The 18,651-nt window shown below is 39.5% G+C and overlaps 1 protein-coding gene and 2 long non-coding RNA genes across 5 annotated transcripts; 1 reads left to right on the top strand and 2 right to left on the bottom strand.

Moving 5' to 3' along the window:
- Positions 1-719: 719 nt before the first annotated feature.
- On the bottom strand, positions 720-17,162 carry LOC139984344 (uncharacterized). 3 transcript variants are annotated; one of them, XR_011799050.1, is made up of 3 exons: positions 16,749-17,162; positions 3,766-3,964; positions 720-3,348 (listed from the first exon to the last, which is right to left on the bottom strand). It is a non-coding gene; the product is annotated as an uncharacterized lncRNA (long non-coding RNA). The 3 variants fall into 3 exon arrangements; XR_011799051.1 differs by lacking the exon at positions 16,749-17,162 and adding an exon at positions 13,769-13,924; XR_011799049.1 differs by lacking the exon at positions 16,749-17,162 and adding an exon at positions 13,027-13,710 and having other exon boundaries at positions 3,766-4,054.
- LOC139984305 (uncharacterized) lies at positions 7,512-10,498 on the bottom strand. The gene is made up of 2 exons (XM_071998170.1): positions 8,803-10,498; positions 7,512-8,557 (listed from the first exon to the last, which is right to left on the bottom strand). Exons 1-2 carry the CDS (start codon positions 10,496-10,498, stop codon positions 8,319-8,321), a joined length of 1,935 nt encoding a protein of 644 aa, XP_071854271.1. The 3' UTR covers positions 7,512-8,318.
- LOC139984349 (uncharacterized) lies at positions 14,053-17,370 on the top strand. Its single transcript, XR_011799055.1, has 3 exons — positions 14,053-14,341; positions 15,107-15,211; positions 17,193-17,370. It is a non-coding gene; the product is annotated as an uncharacterized lncRNA (long non-coding RNA).
- The last annotated feature ends 1,281 nt before the right edge of the window (positions 17,371-18,651 follow it).

The following is an 18,651-nucleotide window of genomic DNA, read 5'->3' as shown; positions in this document are numbered from 1 at the left end:
TTCACTATTCAAAACAGTCGCACTGCCTTACAAAAGACCCACTGTCGCCAGTTGGATCACTATACGCCGGTTGCAATTTATGCCCCCTATGCCCCATCGATCTTATAATATATGTATTACTTCTTGACACGTATCTTTGCGGTATGCTTTACACATAGCGGCCCGTTGACAATATAAGCCTAATATATTAGGTCTTCCATTTTGATGAGTTGCTATGGGAACGTACTTACGCAGCCCAAATGTGTTAGTCATTCAGTATTTAGTTCACTGCGTAGACAACAAAGCTATAGAAAATGACTCGACTGGTTCTGGTGAACCTGTGTCCTTGGAACTATGTCGACACAGTTTGTATAGTTTAAAATATAAGACTATAGGCCTATATAGTTTAGCGTGTATTTCGCCATGTAAATTGTCCTATCCATTTTGAAGCACTGCACTGTAAACAATAGTTAGTCAATAGGACTAAAAAAAATTAGTCACAACGATGTCTCTATCGACCAGTTTCTTCTAGTCATTTGACTATATAACCTTAGTTTTGTGACTAATTAAATCGAGTTTTCTGACTAATTAAAATTAGTCCTTCTACGATGCCTCTATCGACCAAAGCTTAGTCCAGTGACCAAAAATATTAGTCATTGCAACTGTGACTACTTATTTAAGTCACAAGACTAGTTTAAGATTAAGTACTTTTTAGTTAAGAAATGAGATAGTGACACACATTGTAAGTTTCATGGTAATTTTTATTAACATTCAGTATTAATGCAAAATGTGACAAATAAGCATTTCATTTAAAAGTCATTTCATAAAGAACAATAACAAACACTAAAGGTTAAAGAACAGTTAAAACTAAAATAAATGTTTATGGGACAATTGGGAAAACTTATTTTTACAAAATTGTCAAAATCTTTTCTGACAAAACATCTTGAGAATACTTATGGTATTACTTTGAAATGCTCCTAAGCCATTAAGTTGGAAGTGTTCAACAGTTTTCAAACAATTAGAACCCCTGATGACCTATACCTATACAATTTCTTAAAGACCCTCATTGTCCACTGACCATGCATCATTATGGGCTCCATCAGTTTCATCAAAATAGCAGCATGGAAGAGATGTGGAAAGACAGAAAAAGGGAAAAAAATGCAAGTACACAGCTCAAATACAAAAATAGAAGTTTAGCTAAATAAATTATCTTAATTAATATTTAAATATAAATATACATAACATATATTTAATATACACAAAATAATATATCATATTTATAAATTTATTTATAAAAATAATACCCCATGTCAAATCAAATGGTATAAAAAGGCCTTGAGTAGCTCTTTATGACCTTAGCTGTTAAAAAGGGCCCGAAAATATCCTTATAATCATCATCTCGAATTAGGAAGTTGGGAGTGATATTATTATGAGTTTCTGACCATGGATGTGATGGTTCAATATTAATGCAGAACATGTAAGTTGAATATGTTATTATCCTTGAAGCAACATTAGGGTGGAACAGAAAACAAAGTAGTTAAAATATTTCTAGAAGTAGTTTTCACAAACTATAAGCTATGTCTTGAATGGTAGAAACTTACCTTTTAGGTCAATTTTTGGGGTACATTTTAAATGAGAACCCCACATTCAATCACACTAACCTCATTTAATGTAATGATTGTAATTTTTGCCAAGTACACTGAAGTCCATGTTAAAGACTTGCCCGATATATCGAACATCATTTGCTGATAATCTGAACTTTGCTTGATCCCCAAGGTGTGCGCAAGTACACAAACAATGATCTTATACACTACACTTATGTGGGGCTTAGGCATGCAATATATATAGCATACTAGTAGTATGACCGGTGTACATTATTTAATATAACCGGTGTGCAGTATTATGTGTACGTATATGTTACAATTTCTGCTGAGAAATTATTTGTCATAAGTTTGGTTTATGACTCACCACAGTTTTTCTATAAATCAATGATGAATACTCAAGTGAACTATCTCTTTGCATTACACAAAAAAATATCCTTCCTTTTTCACTTTTGACATACAGTTTTGGCAAAGTAACAAAGGCCTAAAGACATTTGGTTAAGTATGTAACATTTGTGCTAGCCGCACTCTGTAAATGTAATGTAAATTAGCCATTTATATTGCAACATTAGCACAGTATTTACGGAACACTATCTATGGTCCTTGGTAACACATATCAGACATTATGCTCACTATGCTGAGATACATCTACATGTTCCCCAGGGGACATCCCATATCATTGCAGCCATAAAGCGGTGCAAATGGTATACCTCCCAGGGTACCCTATACACCTGGGTAAACAAAGGCAATTGAGATTAAGTGTCTTCATTACAGATACATACTTATGGACCAGGTTGGTACATGAACCCACGATCATGGAATCACGTGTTCAGTGCCCTAACCATTCCGCCACAACTTCTCTATGTATTTACGTACTGTGGTTATTTCACTGATTGCATAATGCGCACTGTATATCACAGATTGTTCCTTATATTTAAGGTAGCATACGCCTATTACAAGTCCCATTGACTTACACACTAAATCACAAAAGTAATGTGGTCTCTAAGTCTAGATAGAAGTTTTCACTAGCTGAATGCTACCTATCACCGGATAGCTGACAAGTTGGCCTTTCAAGGCTCTTACAATTTTCTGTATCATGACCATGTAGATATTTTGTTATTCGACCCGGAAGTTTTTGTCACTTGTAAACAGACCTCTTCACTCAGTGGTAAACAATTTTCCTACGCTGCTCCTGTGAAGCCTAAAGGGGTCTAAAACTGCCTCAATTGACCCAATGTACCCACCATATGTACTTCCATATATGCTCTTCAACATGCAAGCCACAAAAAACTAAATTATGATTAATAACAGGTCAAAAAAAGATGTTCTCCCGCTGCTTTTTGGCACTTTTCCTGAAGGAGAGCAATCGAGGGAATGGATATAGACTCTAATAGGAGTATGCAACCTTGAGAGATGAATTTTTTTCATACCAAAATGATACTTTTTATAGTCGTTACAATATAAACCACAACAGAATTCTCTGCAATTATCATTTTTTGTCCATAAAGATGTCTTTTCGGAGATTTCAGTATGCACTGTGCAGTGTGTAAATACACATATGAGCAATACTGTGTAAGCATTAACCAGGTCTACGTCTGCAGCAACATTTCTAGTCACCAATTTTGATAAGCTTGACCAAGTTGGGTGCATTTATGATTCTTGCAGGTTTTATTGGTATCCGGATCACAGTCCACTTGGTCTGGCTTGCCATACTGAAGAAACATCATCCAGAGAAGGGTCAGCGGGGAGGGCTTTTTCGTCTCTGGCTCTGAAATGTGATGAAAACTACTTTTGTTTAGCTAAGCTGATTCCTCCCAAACTGACCTACAGGACATATCCCAATGTATTCCTGATCTGTTTGGAACATGTTAAACTGATGCCTGTCACTCCAGTGCAACTGTTAAGTTACTCAGAATAAGAGAATAAAATTGAAGGTGTTCTTTGCCAAAACTGGATCAATGGGATTTGTAAACCACAGCCTAACTATAACAGTATGTACTTAGTCTAAAGGAAAGCTTACTGAAATGCTATCTAGGTACACAGTTCACCTCAATAACATATCCAGTCCATTTAAAGGTTTATGCATAGGTTGTTACACTGTATTAAAGACAGGTATAGGGGACAAGAGATAGATAGGGGGCATAATTTGTGATAAAACATTCAAATTTGTTGCTCGTCAAATTACCTTAATCTCCATGGGTGGCAAGCACTGGTTCCTATAGTTACTACAGTAGATCTCCCATGGAAGTATCAGGATATCTATTTCTGCTGTCAGAGTTGTTTGGAATTTGTTGTTACCTCATCTAACCAGTTGAGTCCATTGATACCACAGCCATTCAAAGTATATAGCTGTGAATGCTGAGGACTTGGCACATCAACTTTCTCTGCAAATAGACAAACAACAGAAAATTAATGATAGGCTGAGTAGGCTCAAAACCCCTTGATGCACATATGCAGGAGCAGAAAATGCATACCTTTGTTAGCAGTATCGCACGTGAAATAAAACGATGGAAAAACGCTTAAAATATTAACCATGTGAAAGAACACAATTCTCTTACCCCAAATCCAACGTTTTGTTTAAAAAGAACCTACCGATATGATTTTATAACGATTTATGTGACACTAAATCCCCTGGGAATTTGCAAGTCCCCGTACGCTTCACTGCGCGTTGACATACTGAAATATGACACTATATTTGTAAACACATCAATCACGGACACACGACACCATTATGAATATTCATATATATCGCGTGTCTTGCGGTTGAGTGCACTTGCGCATTGGCTGTTTATTTCAATGAAGATAGCTTAAACACACATTTCGGAAATGGCCATCTTCTGTGGATGAAGGGAGTAAAGTTTGAACATGCGCAGTTTGAGCATAATATTTTACACAACGTTAATTTAATGGGGATAATACATCCGTCAAGAAACAAGCATCTTTACTATAACTACCACAAAATAATTAGACATTTTGGCAAAGCTCTCAATGAAAATAATAACGTCGTACAAGGCAATCTTGTCCTACAGGAAGAGCTGTTTGACTATTGTCGTAACCTTGCCCAGTTGTATATGCAGTTTGCCTTCACACACAAAGTCTATGGAATTTTTTTCCACATGCAAAAGTATTTCAATTGAGCTATATTGGTATTTTTGAACGTAAGGCACAGTACTGTCAAGCCGTGCCTCGGTAGTGCATGGGGTTCACAGTTTTTTCCTCTGTAGATCTTGTTGAAATACACCTTACGGTCTTTCCCGATCGTATTAAAGTATAAACATTATTTCTATATGGGGTCTTTACCTCAAACTATTTGGGGAAGGTTTTGAGTGGAGGGTTGAACTTCTAGGGGGGGGGGGGGTGATGGACAGTTACTAGAAATTAAGTTATCTACAATAATTTTTCATGACAGGGTGGGTGACCCTTTATATTCACAGGATTTTGATGGGCTCAGAGTGGATGGGGTTGGGTGACAGGTGTGGGGCAGGTAGTCACAGTGGGGAATGAAGATGGATGGTCATGTGTTCTTTTCCTTGCTTGTCATATATGACTTCACATATGCTCTTGTAAAGGGAATCTGCATTCCTCAGAAAATATACTATCATACCAGGCTGGTCAGCAGAAATCAAAATGTTCTTAATCCTTTCATGGTCATTCAAACAAAAGAACTCATTTTACTATAGTAAGGTATGTTCTTAATCCTTTCATGGTCATTCAAACAAAAGAACTCATTTTACTATAGTAAGGTATGGTATGAATGCTGGTTATCTTTACATGTGTCGAGGACAATATGTGCAACAATAAAAATTGTATGACAATTTCATTAGAATTTCCAATTTATTATAAACATCACTTCTTACATTTTACAACTTAATGCTTGCTAGATATATAATACAAAATAGTCCTGTGAGCATGATTCTTTCTCATTTTATATAGGTGTTCCAGGACGACTGGGTGCATTCCAGTGACGAGGACAGCACTATCTATGATGCACAATAGCCTAGATGTACTCACAACTCTACATAAAGCTTGTGACTGTGACACTGCTGTAGAATTAATTGCCCAACAGACTATGAGATACGTTAACAAACTAACGTCACACATTGCTCGAATAATAAATCTAATTTACTGTTATGACAACGGAGCAAGCAACAAACTATCGATAAAAACTTCCTCTTGAAATTGCCGTGAATACCATCAAAACTTTGTCTGCTTCAAAGTATCAAAACAAACTGTTTCTCCATCTCAAGTTTTCTGACATGAAGATTTGATGGATTTATGACTTGGAAAAAACAATGTACAGAAAGATTGCAATTGGAAGTGATGGGTGGCCTCCTCCTCCCCTAATAGCCACCCCAGTTCCTCTCCATTTTAGTATTTTCTTTATAATTCTTTGTATATTTGATGGCAATCATTGCAGGTTCAAAAGAAAGCGAATCATACTTCTTATAACCTTATACACTATGACTGTGACACTGCTGTTGAATTATATTACCCGTCATGACCAACCTACTAAAGGCTGTGTTAATAATCTAACATATTAGTAACACATAGCACTGTTAATAAATTTACCTTAAGTCACTGTAATGACAACGGAGCAAGCAACAAACTATCGATAAAAACTTCCCATTTGAAATTGCTCTGACTACCATCAAAACTGTCTGCTTCAAAGTATCAAAACAAACTGTTTCTTCATCTCAAGTTTTCTGACATGAAGATTTGATGGATTTATGACTTGGAAAAAACAATGTACAGAAAGATTGCAATTGGAAGTGATGGGTGGCCTCCTCCTCCCCTAATAGCCACCCCAGTTCCTCTCCATTTTGGTATTTTCTTTATAATTCTCTGTATATTTGATGGCAATCATTGCAGGTTCAAAAGAAAGCGAATCATACTTCTTATAACCTTATACACTATGACTGTGACACTGCTGTTGAATTATATTACCCGTCATGCCCAACCTACTAAAGGCTGTGTTAATAATCTAACATATTAGTAACACATAGCACTGTTAATAAATTTACCTTAAGTCACTGTAATGACAACGGAGCAAGCAACAAACTATCGATAAAAACTTCCCTTTTGAAATTGCTCTGACTACCATCAAAACTGTCTGCTTCCAAGTATCAAAACAAACTGTTTCTTCATCTCAAGTTTTCTGACATGAAGATTTTATGGATTTATGACTTGGAAAAAACAATGCACAGGAAGATTACAATTGGAAGTGATGGGTGGCCTCCTCCTCCCCTAATAGCCACCCCAGTTCCTCTCCATTTTGGTATTTTCTTTTTAATTCCTTGTATTTATGATGGCAATCATCGCAGGTTCAAAAGAAAGCTAAACTACTTCTTATAACCTATATCCTTAGAAATAAAACGTAGAACTTTATACAATTTTTATAATCTTATAAAACTTGTGATACTGCAGGCTCCTCATTTATAGGTACCCCAATGAAAATAAAATGTGATAGATATTAATTTTTTTTTTGGGGGGGGGGTTATAGAAAAATACCAAACAAGCTGTTAATTCATAATGATGCTGCATTCTAACAATGCTCTGAAAAGCTGCCTGAACACCAGTACAATCTCTGAATGGCTATTACTAAAATGAAGGCCTAATATTTTTTTAAATGCACTATAAGGCAAACAAACAAACTTAGCCTGGCCCTTGCTCGGAAAAGCTGCCTGAACACCAGTGCAATGCTTACCTGGCTATTACTACGAGGCCTAATAGAAACAATTAAATAAAAATACACTGTAAGGCATTCAAAACAAACTTAGCCTGGCCCTTGCTCGGAAAAGCTGCCTGAACACTAATACAATGACTACCTTAGAGTTATAACTGCCGAATAAAAACTATAGGCCTTATTCTATATAGTTTTAGGATATCAGATAAGTATGTTTTGAAAGAAGTGAGCAGTCTATATTAAAGATGGAATCAGGAATTAGACATGCATTTACCTTGAAATTCAGGAAGAGAATGGCACATGCAGATTACATGTAAAATGGAATTTGCAATATCATTTTTTGTATTACAAGACACAGAACCCAATTCAGTGAACTTCATATTTTCTGTAGCAATTTGGTTCTCATAAGTTACTGAAAATTGTATCAAAACATCTTTTGCATTTGAGTAGCATTTTGCCCATATTCAATAGCACTTTTCTATGTGATAGTGGATCAATTATTGCTTGAATGGGCTGCAGGATAAATTTAAATAGGAGTGGTTATAAATGAAATGTCACAAAAATGAGTCCATCTTTAATACAGATATGACATGAATGGATATATGAGATGACATGGTAGGAAAAGACTGCATTGTGGTGGTTGTGCTGGCAATATGGATGGCTTCTGACGGAGGTAGAGGAAATTTGAAAGAATTTAGCCCAAACTTCTGATAATATGAATGGCTGCACCTCGAAGGTTCCTATAATATCGTTTTGTGCCTAAGTCATTCAAATGGACACCATCAAATCTAATAACATCAGGGTTGGAAGCAATCCCTTTTCGGCCACCTTGGCTCCATGAAAATATTCTGTCGTCACTACAACAGATAGCCTCGAATGAGGAGTTCAATTCTTCTACCCTATTATTGTAGTCCGGGACACATTTTGGAATAATTTGCCTATGGATAGTTTGCATTACACAAACCATTTTCACATTGTAGTGACGCATTAAAAACCGACAAAATTCAAAAATTCTTTGAGCCAGTACTTTTGGGACGATGGCCGGATCACACAAATCATTGGATCCTATGTCTAAAATGATGGCATCCGGATGCAGCCCCCCACCACTTTTTTAGCTGCCCCCCCACATCCTTGGCAGTTTCAGACCACCTACACCATGGATATTGATTTTTGTATCCCCTTGTAAACCCAAACAATCTTTGAATCCCAATTTTTTGGCTGAAACTGCCTCCCCTAGCCTCCTTACAAAAGAGTGTCCCCATATCTGGATGGTTGTTGGTGCCATCTTCACAACCTGAAATAGAGAGAAAAAACGAGGTGACTATATGAAACGAACTTCATGCTTCAGGTAGTCTTGAAGCAACGCACATTCAAACACTTCATCTTCACCCTCATCCTCAGGGTCCTCGCTCACATAAGTAATTTCGAACAAGGTATCATTGCCTTCATCCTTAGAAAAACTAACAATGACACCTTCACACCAGACCTCTTCGTCATCTACTAACCACAAATGCAAAATTTTCTTATTTAAAATCTCACCTGGGAAAAGTATAAGAACCTGTAAATCTCCAGCCTGAATGTCCTCCTCAATCTCCTTCGCTTTGTATGAGTACACTCGAGGGAACCCATCGTATCGAACGAAGTACTTGGCACCTTTCGCGCCCACAACTGTACCTTTGTACCAGTCCACTTTCCCCTCTTCCTCGGTGTGGTGTTCAATCCGTTTGTCAACAAGCTCCTCAGGCAATTTGATGTTACTGCCTGAAGTCAATCGCGTTTTCTTTGCTGGTGGGGGTTGTAATCTGCTTTTGAAGGCTTCCACAGCATCAACCGGAGCCAAACCAATAGCCCTGTTTTGAAAACTGGTTGATGCTGCTTCTAATTCTTCGTTGTCACAGACAATTACCCCAAGCAGAGAGATCTTCAACTGCTCAACTGTTTTTGGCTTTCCGCCAGCTGACACGTTTAGAACACCACCTTCGTTCCGGGCACCAAGTACAAACCTTCGATACTTCAGCTGTGTCTGCAGATACTTAGACTTACCTTTTACCGATTTCAGTTCGCTGAGTCTCTGGTCAAGCTCGCTCGCGGACTCCGCTAAACCACCAACAGACTTGATTTCCTTTCCCAGGAGAAGCTTTCTGGCACGATCTTGGTCTGCCTTCTTCAAGATTGCTGCCTTCTTACCAAGCTCTTTCTGTTCTCTTGCAGCTTTGATGGTGGCTAGTCGGTCCGCGTATGCTTTCTTTTGTTGGGCCTTGGACTTCTGTGCTAGCTTCAAGAACAATGCGAATGAACGTTGCGAATCTTCCAGGGAAGCAGACCATTCTGATGTTTTGTTCCTCTTGTACATGATCATGGCTTCCAGCGCTATGCACGAGGCACTTGGTTTTTCCCTCATGAGGCGATCTAGCATACCAAAGTCGCGTTCCACTGTAGTGTTTGTTGTTGGCACACTCTGCATTTCTCTGTGCTGGTCAGCAGACACCCTGGAATACTTGCCACCTTTCAAATGCTCAGATAGCATTCTCTCACTGAGCATTTTGAAAGATGAACAGAGCATTTCCAGCAGCTGTTTGACCATTCCGTCGAGCTCACAGGGCTTCATCAGGCTGTCGTACACAGAGTTCTTCTTCAGAGGAACATCAGAGTAGAGGATGTCGCTGCCAGTTAGTAAGTCTGTGGAGTCTTTGCTCCATTTCGCGAGGCACTCAAGAAGCCTGTCGTAACGTTCGTTCATCGCTAGCACGTGCTTTTCTTTCTCCATTGCCCGCCAGAGTGGTCCAGTGATGACTTTGTCGATAATACCCAAAGATTTGACACCAGCTATGTACTGCGGAACTTCAAGATCCGCAGCAACAGCCAGCATCAATTTGTTCTCTGACTTGTGCCTATTGAAGAAAACCAAGAGATGCTTATACAAGTGATACACACCAGCTCCATTGTGAAATAGGATATTAAACCTATTTCCTTTAAAAGGGGCTAATGGGACGTCATTGACACCAAACTCTGCAGATAGAAAGGCCCTAAACTGTGCTGCTTTGCCACTCTTCTCACAACCACGGTCCTGAACGCCTTTGCACACAGTGCGAACAAGCCGTTCAGTCCCACCTTCATCCTTCCCCGCAAAGCCGGTCACAGCTAGGGCACCTACTTTCTCCTCACCAAAAATCATCTGCTCCCAAACCTTCATTGTTGACGATGCTTGTTCAGCAAGACCAACAACAAAGTGCATGCCACAGAAAAACTCATTGAGTTCTTTGGCTTTCCCTCTCTGTGTCAATGACAAACTGTCCCAGTCACCCCTTACGGCTGGCAGAACCTTCCCTCTGAAATCAACAAGAAGTTATTGAACTTTTCCTGGACGGAGTGTCTATCACTCATGACATTCTTGATTTTTGTCAAGAAACAACCCAAGTCGAGCCTAACCTTGTCCTGCCCACCAAGATCGACTAGATCTTGTACAATCTCTTCCAATACTCTTAAAGTTGTGACAGCTGTACCATCAGCTGTCTCTCGCACTCCAAGAGTGAATACCTTACCTTCACCAAAACTGACATCGTAGGACCCATAATGATGGCCAAAACTTAGTTGTGCCATCACTGTAGAGTAAGATTGTCATCTTCAAGAACTGCATCGCAGAACTGAAGTTGGGCCATGGCCCTAGCCTCAAAAACCATTTCCTTGGCAAAGGTGGCCTTAGGCAATCTCTCTACACCAAGGCCTACAATGCCCTTCAGCACTGTGCGCACAATGTCTTCACAATTATTGCTTCCAACATTCAGGCACATCAAGTGCTGGTAAACACTCCTAATACTATCCCTGTACTTACCTTTCACTATAGTATTTACCTTGCCGCATTCTTTGTCGAGGATATCGTCTAAACGCTCCTGTAGCTGCTCCATCTGTTCTTCTCTGTAGTTGAGTCGTTCACTCACATCCTCGAACTTTTGTTGGCTGGTAGAGGCGGCGGCTTTTTTCTTGTAATACCTTACCTGTTTCTTGGCTCGCTGCAATTGGTAACTCTTTTCCACGATGGTGCTGGTGTGCTTCTTGCTCTGTTGTTTCAACTCCACGTCCTTGCCTTTCAGCTGCTGCTTCAGTCGTACTATCTTCTCTGTCTTCCGTTGTTCCCGCCTCGCGATGTTCTTAGAGCTTCCTTTGTCCAGTTGAGTCCTCCGTGTCTGGCTATCCTTTGCGATACGACGTTCGATGGCGACATCCCTTTCCAGCTGCTTCACTCTTTCCTGTAGTAGCTCACGCTCAGCAAGAACCTCTTCCAGTACACTACTCTGCGATGAGGTTTTCTCTTTCAGGTCTTCAAAGTCCCTCTGAAGCTGCATGTGATGTTGTTGCAGTCTTGTGAGCTGTTCTACGACAGTGGGAGTGGATTCGACGGTGGGAGTAGATTCGACGATGGGAGCAGATTCGACGGTGGGAGCTGATTCGCTATCCGGCTTAAAGATAAGACTTAGAGACACTTGGCGCAAGAAATTACACAACTTATCTTTGCTTTTCAGCTTTGACAAAGCACGTCTTGTTTTTACAACTTGCAACACTTTGGAAAGAACAGATCTTTCTTTACAATTTAAAACACTTGAATCAAAAAAATTGCTTACAACTTTAATGAAAGATCTTACTTGATTAGCACATTTACACATTCCTACCATATTCCACAATTCAAACACTACACCATTTGAAAGTCGAGTGCTAGGCAGTCTGACATTTAACACTGAGTCAGACTCAGAGCTAGGCCTAGGCCCTTCCTCAGCGTCATCTGACAGAGCTGCTTTCACACTCTCAAAAGATATACCTACCTCTTCACAAAAACTTACGTTTGCCATCGTTCGGTTATAAATTACTTACCCTTTCCGAACAATGTCACTGGTAGCTCTTGAAATGTAGTTAGCGATGAATTTTCTTCGAAATTGTTTTACGTGAGAGCAGTTACTTGCGAACGTAGCATTTAGCAGTAAAACAATGTGTATACGTAATTAGCGTGCAATTCCAACACACTACCGCGTACCTAGCAACAGCACAGAAAATTGCGCGAAATTTCCGGCTGGTCGCGAGGGTAGCCATTTTCGTATATCTATCAGGTAGCTGCTGTGAGTCATAGCCAATCTGCTACAAGCCAGACTTAGAGGCGGGGCTTAATCATCAAAAACGGACCTTTCTACTAAAAGTAGGGGCGGCAGCTCAGTGTTGTTTTAAGAAAGAAAATCATTTAAGTATCAAATAAAGCAAATAAAAGCAATAAAATATCATATATGGCTAGTTAAATTCTTATTATTACCCTACTATAAGCAACAAATGAAAGTTTAATATGTTTAAAAAATATATATAACATAGGACCCTATTTTGGCCAATACCACTTTTGAAAGACAATTCCATTCTCTTTCAAATGACGTATAGATGTTGGGGGTGGGATTTAGTCTTTGCCTGCCGCCGATTGAACGAAGAAAAAATGGCAACCCGGAAGTTGTGACCAAAATTCATATCGCTGTATACAACTCTACAAGCTGGTCACAGTGGGGGCAAATTTTCATTCACGAATTTCCCAAAGATTTCGAGGCCGTTTGCAAAGGTACTTTTATTTGACGTTGGGTAAATGTGTTCTTATGATTTTAAAACCAAAAATATAACATTTAATGGTAAGTTCGACAAATAATGATTTTTTTAAAAAACTAATTCCCAGCGGGCGCTGGGCGGTACAGTTACGCGAATCCGGAAAAAATACGCTTGTGCGTGCGGCAGCGCTACCTTTGTGGAATATTTGCTAAATAAGACTCAAAACATTCTCTGTCCAGGGTATTAGCACTCAGCAGCCACTCCACTTAGGATACAGAACCCTACAACATTGCTACAGCTGGTGTAGACTTGGTCTAGGAGTAGGAAGTAGGATACTAACATAGCGCCACTATGAACCTGAGGCCTAGGCCTAAGCTAACAACATTATGGGTATTTCATGCATTGAAACTGAGTTTTTGTCCTTAGTTAAACACCAGGTTCTTCCAAGTTTAGCAAAAATTTCCTAAAATATGAGTACCATGTACTTTAGCCTACAAGAGCAGAAGGTAAGTCCCACTCCGAAGACCTTCAGTTCAGAGTGCACGAAATGCAGACGGGGTTGGTGGTCGACGAAGTGTCTAGAAACTTGACGTATGCTAGCCTACACCACAGGCGCTCTTAACATTATACTAAAAATATAGGCCTAGTATACTAGCTAATAATACACATTTATATAAAATATGTCATAGAAGTGTGTATTACTGCTACTATAGTACTATACATCTACGAGCGCATGTGGGCTACACCAGGTAGACTAAACTCCTAGCCTAGCTTCGTCCTAGCGTTAGCAACAGTTTTGTTTACTGAGGCCTAACGTTATAATTTTACCCATACTTTCCAGCCAAACATATCGCGGATATTCAAACCTTCCTTGAACATTATGTCAATTGTGTCAATTATTATTTATCAGAATTTCAGTTTTGATTGAACTTACGTAACTGACGACATTTTGAAACTGTTTCTGACAGTTTGCTAAATGATTAAGAATCTTCTCATTTTGTTGATAGCCCTGTTCTATCTGCAGTTAGGCAATGGCCACAAGTACGACGTACGACGTACCACGTACGTGCATACAGTATATATGTAATCGCCGGCCGGCCGTCGTCTGAGTTTTTGATCTCTGATCAGCTGAGCACACGGTATTCTACACCGTACGATGATTGGATAAAAATAATGACGTCATTGGTCAAGCTGAAGGTTATAGAAAGTAAACAAACAGAAGACTAGAACATTCTCGTCACGCTTACATACATGACATGCTTAGTGAGTGTCAAAAAATTTCATACAAATTTATGTGACTAATTTATGTTAGTCGAACGACCATGCAAATTGGTCTGCTACTAACGAATTGGTAATAACTAGCTAACTCTAGTCACTGTGACTAGATTTTTGCCATTCGTGACTAACTAATGTTTACACACTGTGTATTTATAAATGCCTGGAGGAATGGTATACTGCACTTACTCTCTACTGGTGTTGATAACTTGGGGATTATTCTGCTACATCGGTAAGTACTTACGTATTTTGTTTGTTTGCTACAATAAGGTAATTGGTAGACCCCACTTCTTGGTAATACTCCACGTTAGGCTGTTACCACCTACATTATCCTCATATAGGCAAACCCCAGTGTTACATTAATTTTAGGTCTACATTAATCTGAAATGGGTCTCAATAAAGTAGACAGATGAGTGGCAAATATTGTTCAGGGCATAGATATCATCTAGCGTACAGGCTCTCCCAATGTTGGTCACAAGGTTGCTATATATAACATAAAAGATTCGAAACTCCGCGACCGTGACATATCATGTAAAGTACCGGTAAAATACGTCAATGTTTGTTGACCAGAATCACCAAGTATTACTTGCTAACTTGCCTGCCTAAATAATCGGCCAGAGCGAACAAGCTATGTAATGAACATCTTGTCTATTTATTTTGCCGATCAGTAGAGCTGTTTTACCATATAGGCATACTACAGGACCGTCGCAATGGGGGAGGGGGGGGGGCAGAAAAGAATTTTGAAACCCTGCCCGAATTTTCGAAACATACTACACGAACCTCATGAAACATGCTGTTACCGGTTGCGAGCAGGTCTTTATTGAAATTATCACAGTTTTAGTAAGCAGTGGTTTATTTGATGTAGTCAGTTATAACCACATACTTACAACATATTTCCCAACCCACGGATGACGTGTGTAATGAAGTTCCATTCAACTTCAATGAAAAAAATATTTAGTTTCATCTATGAATTGTCCTTTCGCTTTTTTCTATACAGTTGCACATGCGCAATTCTCATGTTTTGATGACGTAATTATTGCAACTGATTACGTATGCGATTACAAGTGGGACTGTCCCTCGGGAGAAGACGAAACTGATTGTCGTAAGTACACACATGAACAGAACATATATATAAGTGTTGCTTGTCAAATCGTTCTTGCTTGATGAAGACGCAATCAAAAACTTTTATCTATCTCTATATTTTTGATTCGAAGAAAATAGGCCCACAATTTGTTTTTGGACAAATTGGACCAGGCAAACTAATAAAACCCTCATCCTTTCATGTAGATCAAGAACGGCGTCTTTTGGAAAATTCAAATAAAATTAACCGCCACAACAGTTGCGGCACAGTCGTATTAGACGAGACTCAACTTACTACTACTACTATTACAGTTGCGCCACGGCACCGTCACGATGCATAGCCAGCCATCGTGGTGTGTTGGGGGGGGCGGTGGGTTGAGGAGGGGTGCATGGAGGAGGGGATGGATGAGGGGGACACAAAAAGTCAAGGAATTTCACTTCAATTAACGCCTGTATTGATATAACTTTCCATTAAACCATAAAGACGTTACTGTATCCTCTGTTATAAATTTAAATTGTACGGGGAGCGGCCGGGGAGGGGGTAACACTCAATTTTGCTGATGATCGGTTTGGGGGAGGGGTCTAAGGGGAGGAGTCTAAGGGGAGGGGTTGCCCTATCCATCTGAGATCGTAAGTTTTTTAGTACATGAACGTATAAAATTAGATCATCGTTAACATCATCATATGTTGTGGTCCTTTTCGCGTTCCATACATGACAGACAGCCTTACCGAATCTCATGTCCAGATATTCGTAGGTACTGGTCACTTGAAGTCGATAGAACCATGATAGAACAAGGGGCAAAAGAGCGAAGGCTACAATGTAGGGTACCATGATTTTGTTTATACCTATCACCCAAAACTGCGGTCAATGACTGTATAGACCTCGGCCGGTGTGCCTATAGGTAAGTTACAGCTGACTACACGCTTACGACCACGGATATGGCGACCGGTATAGGATGCATACTACGATTCGCTATAAGAGATATTCGTCCGCAGTTCGCTGGCTGATTCCTCGAAGTTCATGATCAATTCCGTAGAGAGCAGAAAACAAGAAAAAATCACAAGAACTATGTAATCTAAAGGAGATATGTAAAGCCGCCATTTTGAAGCCAGTTAGCGTACGACAGTCAGTTCTCTTAAAGCAGCATTTTGCGTCATTTTCCCATGATTTTCTCAACCTCATTGACCCCACCATGCCATAACGACATACATAATAAGCTTATTTATTCAACTCTAACTTCAAATCGTGGAATAAAAGTCGCAAAATTTAGAACTTTCAACGTTGTTTTTCTCGAAGGTCTTTTCCGTTAGGATCTCAGTAAACCCAGCCTATATATGAATATTCAAACACGATGAACGTTATTGCATAACGTGGTAAATAATAAAACAATGATCAGCTGATTGCAAGGCATCGCGAAGCGACAGATAGTGTAGGCAGGCTACATAACGTTACTTCAGCCTATACATCTACATCGTTACCAGGCTTGTCCATCTCGCATGACAGTGTGCAGATATTCGCTACTGCAAAAGAAGAATTTCGCAAGAAGAAATTTGCTCACCCTTAGCATGGAAACAAGAAATACCAATGTAAGTTCCTATCATTTACCAACACTGTCGGAAAATTCTTCATCTTTGTAGATGTACTCTCCGTTTTCCGCGATCGCTAGATCGCGGTATACACTAGACTATGCCTATACACATGTGTGACCAAACTACTGTACTGTACCGATGTTAGGGTAACTTTAGGCCTAACAACAAACCCATATCACGACGAACTTAACGTAGTGTAGTGACGTTTGCGAATATTTGCTTAGTTAAAATGAATGTCGTCTAGTGCAGTGAGTAGTTAGATTTAATGTTAGCTAGGCTTCAGGAATGTCAGTTTGACCCATGAATTATGATGGATCATAAGCAAATATGCTCCAAAGGTTATCTCTAAAAGAAAAACAAACACTATCAGTTGGAAAGTAAATAACTATCTTATTTCTTCTGTCATAATGTAGCAGTCCTTAGGTGATTCACCAGAAACACCATCAAGGAGGACATCTGGGAGAAGGGGAAGGAGGGGTACAGGCCGTGGAGGAAGGGGCCGTGGTGGAAGAGGTGCAGGTATGCCACGGTTGACAGCAGCTGCAGCAAGACAGCAAGTTGCTAATCAACAGCAGGAGAGGACAGAAAATATCAGGGCACATAAAGTGGCTATATTCTCATTTACTATGTTTCTTTGCTTTCATTACAAATCCTCTCAAGAACATGTACTCAAACACGGGAGTCTCTGGGTGTGTAAAAAAAATAGTTTGGTGTGGAAAGGGTACCAATACTATTTCTTAACTTCTATGAAATTTACTTTTCGAGTTATGAGCATCTTTCTATGTGAACCAATATGACAAATGCCCATGACTGTAAAATTGTCACTGATAATTTATCATGGAAGGAGTGGGAGAGGTGGTTGAGAGAGGATAGGAACATAAAAAAACATAAGCTTACAGTTTTTGTCATAAGGTTATTTTGGGTATTACATTTGAAATGCAACATAACGTTTGTGGCCTCTTTCAGGAAATGATACACAGAGTGGACTCTGAACAGCTGCGAGAGCTCGTTCTGCAGTTGATGAACAGCTACCCTGCTCTCTTTTTTGATATATGGGAACGTCAGCAGCACCCACAGCGTATGACAATCCCAGACTCACCTGGCTGGTGCACTTGTGAGAGGTGCAGAGAAATGCCAACAGTAGAGGAACGGGTGTGCTGTCTAGGGACAGGTGACAACTGTCTCTCTCTTAGACCGGTCAGTACTGTTTTCTTAATGTTTTATCTGGAACCCAAAATTTGCTTTGTGGCTAGCAATAGTGCTCAGTGATGACAGCATAGACAAATTAAATTTCTTTTACAACTCAAGATAACAAAATATGTTGTTATGACATAACCTTCCGTGACTAAAGTGTTATTTTCAGCAATCAGTTTAAGAAGTTTATAGCATATGGCGTCAGTGACAAGAACTGAAAGACTATAATGGGTGTTTTAATAATTGGACATAACTTTCTACAACTTCAATGTCATATTTTCCAGGAAATTGATACTGTGGTGATTGACCCTTTGGTCCTTGGTGTCGCCCGAGAACTAAGAAGAGCCATCTGTGGCGGTAACAGAGGAGAAGAGCCCAACAAAGCCAATAGACATGCTGCATACAGACAATTTGTACTGTGGCATTATGGTCGCCTTGGCAACAGAAATAGGAGAGCAGTTCCCAGTTGTGTTGTCTGGCGGATCAGGTCCACTTTTCCTGACCCACATGATAACTATGTTGGGTACATTCCAGGTAGATTGCTTTAATGTTTTCATTTATCTTTGTTAGCTATTCTTGCCGGTATTCAATTTTTCTTCTTCACATTTTTCTATTTATTTACATATATGTTTTTATACTTGCCATTAATCAGACTATTTTTTCACTTCTTTATCGTTC

Source organism: Apostichopus japonicus, chromosome 17 (assembly GCF_037975245.1).
Source record: "Apostichopus japonicus isolate 1M-3 chromosome 17, ASM3797524v1, whole genome shotgun sequence".
In the NCBI taxonomy this organism is placed as follows: Eukaryota; Metazoa; Echinodermata; class Holothuroidea; order Aspidochirotida; family Stichopodidae; genus Apostichopus; species Apostichopus japonicus.
This window is presented reverse-complemented; position numbering and strand designations above follow the sequence as displayed.

Excerpts from the sequence above, each read along its gene's own strand:
- LOC139984305 (XM_071998170.1), bottom strand. The coding sequence starts at position 10,498 with ATGCACTTTGTTGTTGGTCTTGCTGAACAAGCATCGTCAACAATGAAG. Across the intron at positions 8,558-8,802 it reads GGTTCTTATACTTTTCCCAG|GTTGTGAAGATGGCACCAAC; the intron begins GTGAGATTTTAA and ends TCTCTATTTCAG.